A 13,089-nucleotide genomic window follows, 5' to 3' on the forward strand; every position below is an offset into this window, starting at 1 on the left:
CTGGCCTGTGACCCCAGGCTGCTTCTTCCCACTGATGGGGGGTCTGCCCACGCAGCTTCCTGCCAGCCCCTCAGAGCCTCCAGGGCAGGGACAAAGCACAAAATGAGGAGGGGTCTGTGTCCCGGGGGCCTGCGGAGGGGGAGGGGAGGCTGGACGGGCGACCTCACCGGAGCCCTCTCTCCGCCATCTCTCCACCCCTTCTATCCCTCGAGAGCTCGGCCGTGCTCAGGTCTGGGCCCCTCCCCCCAGGGGGCACAGGGTGGCGGCTCTCCCGGACACGGGCTCGGCTCTCGCCGGTTCCTGCTGCCTCTGGGAGTCTTGGGGCCCGCTGGGCCCCCAACTGCCGGCTCCAAGGGGGTCAGAACCGCTTTCAGAGCCCGGGCTTCCCTCTTGTTGCTCGGTCAGGCCTTGGGGGAGACGGCAGGGGCTCCTGGAAGAGTCTTTGCTGCTCAAAACCCCCCAGTTCTGGGGGAAAGGAGTTGGTGGGGTAGCCTCAGAAGGACTTGGGGCTAGCCTGAGAGCCGGAGGCCGGCCCAAACTCATGGGGATGGGGGAGTCTTCTCCGGCAGAGCTCCTGTAGTCAAGGGCGGGAAGAGATCCCGGCCCATTCCTGGGACTGAGCTGGTACAGAGTGTGGGGGGCTGTGAGGGGAGGGAAGGGAGAGAAGGCTGGTCCCAGGGAGGCACCTTCCAAGATCCGGTCCTCCCACCGTAACTCAGGGGCTCGGGATCGGCTCATAAAGCCCTGAGGGCAGCCCCCGGCAGACGTGCAGCCCCCCAACTCCCATGGAGGCCACCCTGTCTGTCTGGCTTGCTCTGGTTCAAGTCTCTGGGCAGCCTCTGTAGGGAGTGTGGGAGACCTGGGGTCACTTCAGGCCAGGTAAAGGCCCCGGGGGGATGGCCAGGCTGACTCGGGGCCCCCAGGCCCCCAAAGTGCTCCTACCCTTGCACTGGTAGTCAGCTCGGGTCCGGGGGTCGCCGTCACCTTTCCGGGGCAGCAGGTCCGGCAGGTGTCTGGGCAGGAGCCAGAGCATGGAGGGGAGGTCTGGTGCCGGCTAAAGGCAGAACAAAGGCCTTGTCCGCCGCAGAGCCACAGCTTGGGACCGGTCGGAGGCTGCCCTTTGCCAGCCCAGACTTGGGGTCCCATGCTCGCCCCCTCCCCAGCAGGACACTTCTTCCTTCATTCTTCCAAGGTGCCTGTCGCTCTGCCCGAGTCCAGGCCAGAGCCACCCAAACCCAGTAGCAGAATGTAGACAGGGCCCCCCAGTTTGCTCCACAGCCCCCTCCGCTCGCTCCGGACAGAGGCCGTCTTCTCTGCGGAGGTGACCTGCTACTGCAGCTGCCCCTCAATGGGCTCCCCCTTGCTTGAGGCAGACTGCAGTTGGAGGCTCCCAGGGCCCTTCCTGGGGGATTTGTGCCAGCCCTTGACACCCCTTTAGCCTGCTCAGCTCCCTCAGGGGCTCGGCTGTTCTGGCTCCTGGGCTCCCCTCCTCGGATGGGCCGCCCCTTGTGCCCAGAGCTGGGGCTGCGAGTTCGGGGCGGTTCCCCCGGCAGCAGAGGGGGCTGCTCGCTGACCAGGGCCCGTCCCCCATCCCGATTCCTCGCTGACGGTATGACTGATGGCGCTCGTGGGCCGCAGTCCGTGACTGGGGCCCGATGGGACCGAGCAGCCCCACGGGCCGCCCTCCGTCACCCCGTGAGCACCGTGTGCCGCCGAGCGGCAGCCGGAGGGACCTGAGAAGCGTCGCCCGGCCCTCCTCCGTGCCGCCTGCCTGTGGCACCTACTGACAGTGACCACGTGGCCAAAGGCCTAGCTGAGCCCCCCTCTCCCAAAGCCCCCAGATGGGGTTAACTGATTTCTAGATGAAAATAGTTTGGTTTTTATTTTTCATTGAAAATCAAATTAACCCTTGAGGGTTTTTTTTTTTTTATCAAAATAGAGTTAGGTCAGCCGCGCCCAGCCACCTGAGTAAGGAGCCAGCCCAGCTCGCTTCCTGGCAGCCCAGACGCAGCCAGAGCAGGCCGGGACCTTTGGGGGCTGAATACTCATGGTCCACTTGAGGACCATCTGCGCCCTCCCCTGCCCCCACTGCGGCCCAGGTGGATTTTCACTGACCAGGGTCCAGCTTCGGAGAGGGCCGAGCTGCTTTGGACGCCTCCCAGCAATGAGAGGAGCCCGAATCAGAAAGTTCGGCCCGCTCCCTCGGTCCCTGCCTTACTGGTGGCTGAGAGCAGGACATCGGGCCCCGGAGGCCCTTCTTTAAGCTCCAGGCCGCCCGGGGCGCCCCAAGACAAGAGACCCATGACCCGTTTGCACACGTCCGCGTCTCAGGCTCCGCGTGCCGCTGGCGGCTCTGTCCCCACCGGCCCTGTGATCTCGGGCAGATCGCCGGTCTGAGCCTCAGTTTCCATCCCCGAACGACGAGCAGGTTGGACCAGATAAGTCTCCACGGCCTCCGGCCCCTCTCCTCTCGCAGCCTGACCGTGTGGCCCACGCGGCTCGGGGGACCGGGGGCGGAGCTCCCCCCGCCATCGGGGGACCGCCGTCGCCTCGGGCCCGCCGTCCATCAGGCCGGAAGCGGTCAGGGAATGCCCTAAAATCTACTTTTGACGCTCACTTGCAGATGGGGAGCCGCCTAGCGGCGAAATCCCAGTCACTTTCCTCCGCACAGAAGAAGGGCCCGCCATATCTTTCCCCAGGACCATCCCCCTGATCGAACAGTTGCTAAACTCCACGAAGCACAGCCAGGACCCCGCGGCGTACTCCCAGCTGGTGGCGGTCCTGGTCTACACAGCCGAGCGCGCCAAGTTCGCCACCGGAGACGAGAGGCAGGACTGGATGAACTTGTTCATCGACACGTTTAAGATGGTGCACAGGGACATCGTGGGCGATCCGGAGACGGTGCTAGCCCTCTGCTGAAGGGCCCCCTAGATCGCGCTTCCGGCGCCCGTAGCCAGGATATGTCGTGTGCGGCTGGGTCTCGTTATCTCACCCGCCTCCCTGGCAGCAGTATGGCAGCCAGAGCCAGGCCCGATCCAGGGGAAGGGAAACCCGCCCTCTCATGATTCCGAGGGAGCCTGGAGGAAGGGTGAGGTGACGAGTCTAGGCTGGACGTCGCATATCGGTGGCCTATACTTTACAACATGTATTACACGTAGACAAAAGTGCTATATGAGTAGATTTACATAGGGATCGCCTTTCAACGGCCCGGGGAACATCCCCCGGTGGTGCCATTAAATAAGCTAATGTTTGTGCTGCAGATGAGGGACCGCGTAGAAAGCTGGTTCCCCTTGGACGTGATGTGTACATTTCAGGCGCTATATACTATTTATTTAAATAAATCAGGGCAAGAGAATCCTTCCTGTGCCGTCAAATTCAGAATTCAGCTTTTGGGCCGTCCCCGAAACCTCTGGCCCCCTTCCCAAAGCCGGGACGCCCGGGCAGCCGCCACCGCCGGGCCGTCGAACAAAGGAGAAAGTCCCCGTCCAACCGGCCCTGCAGCGGACATCTGGCTGTTGGAAAGGAGCCGGCGGCGGCCGAAGCCCGAGACCGGTCGACGTGGCTGACGTACTGGGGCAGAAATACAGGTGACGAGAGCCCCGGCCACTCCCCGCCGCCGCCGCGGTCTCGGCTTGGAGTCTGTGGCCACGCAGCGCAGAGTGGCCCTCGGCGCGCAGTGGAGTGGGGGAAACGGCGCCCCCTTTCCGAGCGAAGCACTCCTCCCTGGAGCCTCACGGCCCGTTTTTGCACTTGCTATTTATTCTTTGGAGATTTTCCTGGCAGGTCGGAGGAGAAAGCGGCCGGTCGCTCGAGTCCTGATGTGGGCCCGGGTGCTTCTGTGCACCTTCTCCACCCGGTTTCCACCGTGACTGTCTGTGCCTTTTCTGTGTCGTGTTCTACCTGTTGTTTGGTGACTTCCTCGGTGCTACTCTCGAATCTTGAGGAACGTTCTCCCCCACAGGGAGGGAGCCCCAGGAGCTCATCTCACCTGCGGGGAACCTTGTATGTGAACCTCTTTGTCTTTTGTATGTTCCATGTACATTAACATGTTAACAAAAGCTGCTCTCTGGTTGTCTGTGTCTCTCTTGTGGGAAGCCATGTCTTCGCGTGTCGTGGGGGAGGACGCTGGTGTGGCAGGGGAAGGGAAGTCCCAAGACCGCATCAGGGAGGGTCAGAGGGCAGCTTTCCCACTGGGGCTGAAAGCAGCTCGGACACAGACCCCTCAGTCTGTGGTACGCTCCTTCCAAGCGTGAGGGTCTGAACCGAAGGATCACAGAGGGCAGGACGGAAGCGGTTCCACAGTGGCAGCTTCCTCGGGCCGACTCCTGCGGATGCTGAGCTGAGCCAGGTCAGATACGGCACCAGGAGCCTGGTCATATACGGCACCAGGAGCCCGGTCATATACGGCACCAGGAGCCCGGTCAGATACGGCACCAGGAGCCCGGTCAGATACGGCACCAGGAGCCCGGTCAGATACGGCACCAGGAGCCCGGTCAGATACGGCACCAGGAGCCCGGTCAGATACGGCACCAGGAGCCCGGTCAGATATGGCACCAGGAGCCCGGTCAGATACGGCACCAGGAGCCCAGGATGGTGTTCAGGCTGGGATGAGGCTTCAGGGAAGGGCCTCAGAACCTGAAGTGCGATTGGAGCCTTGGCCAATCCAAAGAATTTCCCATCAAACTTTTCCATCCAAAGAATTTCCATCAAGACAGAGACTGGTGAGGGGAAGGTTCCGGGCGCAGGATGCCATCTGCATCTCCCAGGACCTGCCGAGCAGGTGGAAGGAGAGAAAATTGGATCAGAGAGGCAGGAGGCTTGTCCCGGGGCACACAGCTCTTCCCCAGAAGAGCCAGGGCCTGAAAAACCCAGGTCTTCCAGCTCCCGGCCCCTCACTCTTTCCACCACACCAGACGTCGGAGAGCTGGGAGTTCTTCGTAGGGGGCCAACAGGAAGGCACCATTGCTGGGCGCGTCCAAGTGATCCTACCGTTCTGCCCGATGAGAGTCACTGACTTTCAGGATCATCTCATCCACCCACCTTGTGTTACAGAGGAGTAAACAGAGGCCCAGATAAGCAAAGGGAGCCGCTTGTGCTTCTGCAGGTCCGCCGGGGGCCGCGCTGGAATCCAAACCGGGGCTCGAGTGCTCCGTCTTCTCTGTGACCCGACAGCCAAACGGCCACCCCCGAGCAGACGCAGCCATTTCCCAGTGTGGAAAGGCCTTCCCCACCCTCTCTGACTTTCAGGAAGGTCATCTCCTGCAAGGTGAATTAAAGGAGAGTCATCCGAGGGAGCTTGGTCTCTATTAGCCTCAGAGGGAGGAAAGCCTGGGTTCAAATTCAACCTCTGACACTTACTGGCTGGTGAGAGCCAAGGTGGAGATAGATGGGGATCATCTTCCCATTGCCCCAGACAGAGCAGTCATCAGCCTGCATGGACACGGCGAGTTTCTCGAAGGAAGCTCCCTCTAACCATGAAATTACAGGCATAAGTTTAAAAAGAGGGGTTCCCCTCTTCTGGGAGCCCCAGGGCGTGGCTATCTTCATTATCGGGTTAAAATGAAGAATAGAAGCCGTCTGGAGGGGAAATCTACCAGAGGGTAGATTGAGGATGCACAAAGTTGGGAGAAAGGTTTGCTTTTCTGGTCGATAAAGAGTAGGAAGCTGGGCCATGATTTTCTGTCTTCCTGTATCTGATTTCCTCCCAGGCCATTGCCTGGCAGCCTGATGGCTCCCAAAGATGGAGGAGATCCATCTCCCCAGTTATGTTCTAGTGACGCTTCAGAACACGTGAGCTTTCCTCCTATTGTTTTGTGGACTCCAAAGTGTATTGTAGATTTCATTTTATGGCCAAAACTAAGAGAAGGGCTTTGTCTTTGCACACAGTAGGTGCTCCATAAGTGCTGGCTGGGTTGACTGAAATTGACTGGAAGGTTGTATAGGTATGCACAGAGGGGAACACCTGGAAATTGCCTTCCAGAGCTCAGAGGCTCCCTTCTTGCCCACTGCAAGGGGAGATTCGTTGATTGCCGAGGGGCTGGGGGAGAGGTTCCCTTTGGGATCAGGTGGGGATGTTTCAGGCTGGACTGTGATCCCCTCCCGGTGTGGAAATTCCTTTTGCTGATGCAGACTGGCAATTTACCAAAAAATGGAGTCGGAGGGAGTTGGTTAACTGAGATTAACTTTCCGTGGTCACACACCTAGGACGGTCAGGGCCAAGATTCCAGCCCCTCTTCCTCACTCTCCTCCGTGGCCAGCGTCCCCTCAAACGCTCGCTATGATTTCAGGGAAATTAGGCCACGGCCGCTCCCGCACCAGATTGTTGTCTCGCTTCCGTGGGGCCGCCTCAGCGCGGAGCTCTCAGTCTGACTGCAGGTGGCGAGGAATGGGGGAGGGGAGGAGGCTCTCTCCACTCGGGTCACTCATCTTCCGTGGGACTGCGTCCACCCGGAGCTCTTGGCCCTGCCGGCAGGTGGCTAGGAATGGCGTTCGGGCCCCCGGAGGGGAGCCCGGGCATTGCAGAGCCCCGCGCCCCCTCTCCACGACGCTCGTGCGGTCGGTCCCGTAGGCGTCCCAGCTCTCTTGGCGGGCTCCCCGCCTCCCGCACGGGCCGCCTCTGCCGCCACCGGCCGTCACTGAACCTCTCCTTTCCTTCCCAGAACTGTACGTGGCCCAGTGCACCCAGCGGCCCGTGGACATCGTCTTCCTGCTGGACGGCTCCGAGCGCATCGGCGAGCGCAACTTCCACAAGGCGCACCGCTTCGTGGAGGAGGTGGCGCGGCGGCTGACGCTGGCGCGGCGGCACAACGACCCCCTGAACGCGCGGGTGGCCCTCCTGCAGTACGGCAACGAGCGCGAGCAGGAGGTGGTCTTCCCGCTCACCTCCAACCTGACGGCCATCCAGGGCGCGCTGAGCCGCATCCGCTACCTCAACTCCTTCTCGCACGTGGGCACGGGCATCATCCACGCCATCAACAACATCGTCATGGACCCGCAGGCCGGGGCGCGCCGCAACGCCGAGCTCTCCTTCGTCTTCATCACGGACGGCGTCACGGGCGAGCTGAGCCTCAACGAGTCCCTGCACTCCATGCGCAAGCAGGACGTGGTGCCCACCGTGCTGGCGCTGGGCGGCGACGTCGACATGGACCTCCTGCTGAAGATCAGCCTGGGGGACCGGGCCGCCATCTTCCAGGAGAAGGACTACGACAGCCTCTCCCAGCCCAGCTTCTTCGACAGGTTCATCCGCTGGATCTGCTAGCTCTGCCCGCGGCTCCAGAGTCCCGAGCGCCCCGCCCCGCCCCCGCTATACACGCGCTCCTCCTCCTCCCCTCCCGCGGCCTGGACTCTTCCTAATGAACAGCAACTAGTCCCAACCTCTCAATGGTGCTAACAGAAAGCGAAGGGGCGAGGGCGGCGCCCGTGACCCCAACGAAGCCTCTTCAAGTCACCCCCCCCCCGCCCCGCGGGTGAGTGAGGGGGCCGCGCGGGGTCTCCCAGCTCCAAACCCGAGGCCGAGCCGGGTCACCGGCGCCCTCCCCCTCCTCCTCCCACCCTGCCTCGGATGACCGACCTTCCAGTCTCACCTCCGGAGCGGGTTCTTGTAGCCCGGGCCTGCGGATGGAGAGGGGCACAGGTCCCCAGAGCACGAGCGAACCAGCGGAGGCCGTGAGAGCCTCCGAGCCAAGTCGCGAGCAGGCGGAAGGCTTCCCGGCGCACCGAGGTCGTCCCGCCACCTCCCCACGCCAGCCTCCGGGAGCTCACCTGGGCCTCCCGCCTCCCCTCCAAAGACTCCCAACAGTGAGACCACTACCTGCAAACCCCGCCCCCTCCTTCCCAGCAGCCTCCTCACCAAGGTCCACAGTGCGTGGACTTGATGCTTTCGGCTTTCTTGCTCTGTCCTTGCCGCTCTGCTCTCCCCCTCCCCGCTGTGGGATCCAGGCCCGCGTGGCCCTTTATCCTCCTCCTCCTCCGATGGTTCCACGACCTCTTGTTGCTCCCACGCAGCCTTCCCCGCGGGTGCCCGCCTGCTGGCGCCTTCCCTTTAGGGATCTCAGCCGCCCCGTTTCGGTGCTGAGAGAGGACCGTACTTCTCTCGGAGTGGGGGTGCTGCACACCCTCGGTGCTTGACTCGCCCCTCACCCCAGCGCAAGCCACGGGGAGCTCCCCGGCCTCCTGCTCCCGCCAGCCCTTGGGTCTGCCCTCCCTCGCCCGACCACCGGGGCCCCTCAGGAGTGAGCTCAAGCCTCCCTCGGAAAGGGCGGCCGAGCCGGGCGGGCCACCTCAGGCTGTGGCTGCCCTGGGCCTGGGGATGTAACTCCTGACACTGCGCTCGTTAAGACCCCCACGGCATCCAGCGCCTTACTACAAACCCTGCCCGGGCGGGGGCCTCCTTTTTTTTGGGCGGCCTTAATTCCTACCCATGAGAAGCCACGGGGTCCCCATGCTGCCCCCTCATAATTACATATGCTGGGGGGGGAGGGAGGGCTCAGCCACAGAACTAAAATCCAGCCCACGTCTTCTGGAAAAAAACTTTGTGACAATTGACCAATAAACCTTTTCTTACCTCCCAATACAAAGCAGCTTACAGTGTTTTCATTGGTTCTGGAGGGTGAAATAGGTTTGCTGAGACCCGGGGCACCTTTCCTGGTCCATTTTCCTATTGGCTGAGGAGTGAATCCTGGGTCACACAGAAATTCCGCCCCATTTATCCACAGGTGACTCATCCCCTGTCCTCCTTGTTACTGTCCTGTGTGTCAGATGCAGGGCATGTAGCCCAGAGCCGGGAGAATGCCTGGGCCCACAAAGAGTCCTTAACGCAGAGCTGGATCACGGCAAGTGAAGGTCTTCCGCCCAGTGCCTCGCAATCCCTGCTGGTCAACATTTGTTTTTGCCGGTGCCGGGAAAGAAGGCAGTTTTGGCAGGAAGGCTTAGCAAAGGGGTGGGAGAGCTAGCCCACCCAAAGGCAGGGAGAGTCCAAAAAGTCTTGGCGGGCAGAAATGGAGGTCGGGTCAGCTAAGAGGAAATCTGAGAAAGTGTGAGCTCAGCACGGGTTCAGAAAATGTCGTTCGCAAATACAGTATCGGGAAACTCTAAGCAGAAAAGGTTCTCTATGGAAAGAAAGACTACAAGCCCCAAATGCATCAGCATAACAGGCCCACTAATGGAGATAAGATCTTACACCCTGCTATGTATAGGCCCCTTAATGCTTAAAACCCAGGAGAGTGATAAGCTCACTGCCCGACACCCTGCTTAGAGCATATCTGGAGGATTGGGGAGTCCGTTTTACTGTGTCACTTGACTTCTGTCAAGTTTCCTCATCTGTAAAATGGATAATAGCAGCTACTTCCCTGGATTAAGACCATACTTGTTAAGCATTTGGCAAATCTAAAGGTCTTACAAAAATGCTAATGATCATTATCATTATTATTAGCAGCAGTAGCTAAAGAGAACCCCCCCCCCAAAGGGGAGAAGGGGAAGACTAATAAGGCTCTGATAGGCAAGATGCTGAAGGAATTACTGCAAATAGGTAAGACCAGAAATCTTCTGCAGTGGAGATGTCCAAATGGAAACAAATGATTCTCAAAGAAGAATCACAAACTTATCAACCGCATGAAAGAATGTTCCAAAGCATTAATATTAGGGAAATGAACATCAACTCGCCAGTACCAGATCAGTAATAATGAGGAAATGAACATCAAATCACCAGTACCAAATCAATAATAGGGAAATGAACATCAAATCATCAGTACTAAGTCAGTAATAATAAGGAAATGAATATTAAATCACCAGTACCAAATCCATAATAATAGGGAAATGAACATCACACCACTAATATCAAATCAATAATAATAGGGAAATGAACATCAAAAAATCAGTACCAAATCCGTAATAATAAGGAAATGAACATCAACTCGCCAGTAGCAAATCAATAATAATAGGGAAATGAACATCAAAACATCAGTACGAAATCCGTAATAATAGGGAAATTAACATCAAATCATCAGTTTCAAGTCACTAATAATAAGGAAAGGAACATCAAATCATCAGTACCAAATCAATAATAATAGGGAAATGAACATCAATTCGCCAGTACCAGATCTGTAATAATAGGGAAATGAACATCAAAACATCAGTACTAAGTCAGTAAAAGTAGGGAAATGAACATCAAATCACCAGTACCAAATCAATAAAAATAGGGAAGTGAACATCAACTCACCAGTACCAAACCCATAATAGGAAAATGAACATCAAATCACAAGTACCACATCCGTAATAACAGGGAAATGAACATCAAATCATCAGTACCAAATCCGTAATAATAAGGAAATGAACATCAATTCGCCAGTAGCAAATCAATAATAATAGGGAAATGAACATCAAAACATCAGTACGAAATCCGTAATAATAGGGAAATTAACATCAAATCATCAGTTTCAAATCACTAATAATAAGGAAAGGAACATCAAATCATCAGTACCAAAGCAATAATAATAGGGAAATGAACATCAATTCGCCAGTACCAGATCAGTAATAATAGGGAAATGAACATCAAATCATCAGTAATAATAAGGAAATGAACATCAAATCACTAGTACCGAATCAATAATAATAGGGAAATGAACATCAAATCATCAGTAATAATAAGGAAATGAACATCAAATCACCAGTACCAAATCAATAATAAAAGGGAAATGAATATCATATCATCAGCACCAAATACGTAATAATAGGGAAATAAACATCAAATCATCAGTTTCAAGTCACTAATAATAAGGAAATGAACATCAAATCACCAATACCAAATCAATAATAATAGGGAAATTAACATCAACTTGCCAGTACCAGGTCAATAAAAATAGGGAAATGAACATCAAATCATCAGTACTAAGTCAGTAATAATAAGGAAATGAACATCAAATCACCAGTACCAAATCCATAATAATAGGGAAATGAACATCAAATCATCAATACCTACTCCGTAATAATAAGGAAATGAACATCAAATCACCAGTACCAAATCAATAATAATAGGGAAATGAATATCATATCATCAGCACCAAATATGTAATAATAGGGAAATAAACATCAAATCATCAGTTTCAAGTCACTAATAATAAGGAAAGGAACATCAAATCACCAGTACCAAATCAATAATAATAGGGAAATGAACATCAAATCATCAGTTTCAAGTCACTAATAATAAGGAAAGGAACATCAAATCACCAGTACCAAATCAATAATAATAGGGAAATGAACATCAAATCATCAGTACCAAATCCATAATAATAGGGAAATAAACATCAAATCACCAGTGCCAAATCAATAAATAGGGAAATGAACATCAAAACATCAGTACCAAATCAATAATAATAGGGAAATGAACATCAAATCATCAGTACTAAATCAGTAATAATAAGGAAATGAACATCAAATCACCAGTACCAAATCAATAATAATAGGGAAATGAACATCAAATCATCAGTTTCAAGTCACTAATAATAAGGAAATGAACATCAAATCACCAATACCAAATCAATAATAATAGGGAAATGAACATCATATCATCAGCACCAAATCCGTAATAATAGGGAAATGAACATCAAATCATCAGTAATAATAAGGAAATGAACATCAAATCACCAGTACCAAATCGATAATAATAGGGAAATGAACATCAAATCATCAGTTTCAAGTCACTAATAATAAGGAAATGAACATCAAATCACCAGTACCAAATCAATAATAATAGGGAAATGAATATCATATCATCAGCACCAAATACGTAATAATAGGGAAATAAACATCAAATCATCAGTTTCAAGTCACTAATAATAAGGAAAGGAACATCAAATCACCAGTACCAAATCAATAATAATAGGGAAATGAACATCAAATCATCAGTACCAAATCCATAATAATAGGGAAATAAACATCAAATCACCAGTGCCAAATCAATAAATAGGGAAATGAACATCCAATCATCAGTACCAAATCCATAATAATAGGAAGTGAACATCAACTCACCCGTACCAAACCCGTAATAGGAAAATGAACATCAAATCACAAGTACCACGTCCGTAATAATAGGGAAATGAACATCAAATCATCAGTACTAAATCATTAATAATAAAGAAATGAACATCAACTCTCCAGTACCAAATCAGTAATAATAGGGAAATGAACATCAAATCACCAGTACCAAATCAATAATAATAGGGAAATGAAAATCAAATCATTAGTACCAAACCCATAATAGGAAAATGAACATCCAATCCTTAGTACAAAATCCATAATAATAGGGAAATGAACATCAAATCATCAGTACTAAATCATTAATAATAAGGAAATGAACATCAACTCCCCAGTACCAAATCAGTAATAATAGGGAAATGAACATCAAATCACCAGTACCAAATCAATAATAATAGGGAAATGAACATCAAATCATCAGTAATAATGAGGAAATAACATCAAATCACCAGTACCAAATCAGTAATAATAGGGTAATGAACATCTAATCTTCAGTACTAAGTCAGTAATAATGAGGAAATGAACATCAAATCACCAGTACCAAATCAATAATATTAGGGAAATGAACATCAAATCATCAGTAATAATAAGAAATGAACATCAAATCACCAGTACCAAATAAGTAATAATAGGGAAATGAACATCAAATCATCAGTACTAAGTCAGTAATAATAAGGAAATGAACATCAATTCCCCATACCAAATCAGTAATAATAGGGAAGTGAACATCAACTCACCAGTACAAAACCCGTAATAGGAAAATGAACATCAAATCACAAGTACCACATCCATAATCATAGGGAAATGAACATCAAATCAAATCATTAGTACCAAACCCATAATAGGAAAATGAACATCAAATCACCAGTACCAAATAAGTAATAATAGGGAAGTGAACATCAACTCACCAGTACAAAACCCGTAATAGGAAAATGAACATCAAATCACAAGTACCACATCCATAATCATAGGGAAATGAACATCAAATCATCAGTAATAATAAGGAAATGAACATCAAATCACCAGTACCAAATAAGTAATAATAGGGAAATGAACATC

The 13,089-nt window shown here is 52.7% G+C and overlaps 1 protein-coding gene across 2 annotated transcripts in view; it reads left to right on the plus strand.

Moving 5' to 3' along the window:
* COL6A2 (collagen type VI alpha 2 chain) overlaps nucleotides 1-8,576 on the plus strand; it is a 31,340-nt gene extending 22,764 nt beyond the window's left edge. Inside the window, exon 28 of one of the 2 annotated variants that reach the window (XM_051998309.1) lies at nucleotides 2,624-4,063. In XM_051998309.1, coding sequence (XP_051854269.1) covers nucleotides 2,624-2,919 — 296 coding nt within the window. In that variant the 3' untranslated portion in view covers nucleotides 2,920-4,063. Of the gene's footprint in view, nucleotides 1-2,623; nucleotides 4,064-6,659 lie in introns of those variants that run through there. The other variant, XM_051998308.1, reaches the window with a different exon arrangement.
* Nucleotides 8,577-13,089: the final 4,513 nt, after the last annotated feature.

This window comes from Antechinus flavipes, chromosome 4 (genome assembly GCF_016432865.1).
Source record: "Antechinus flavipes isolate AdamAnt ecotype Samford, QLD, Australia chromosome 4, AdamAnt_v2, whole genome shotgun sequence".
Classification (NCBI taxonomy): domain Eukaryota; kingdom Metazoa; phylum Chordata; class Mammalia; order Dasyuromorphia; family Dasyuridae; genus Antechinus; species Antechinus flavipes.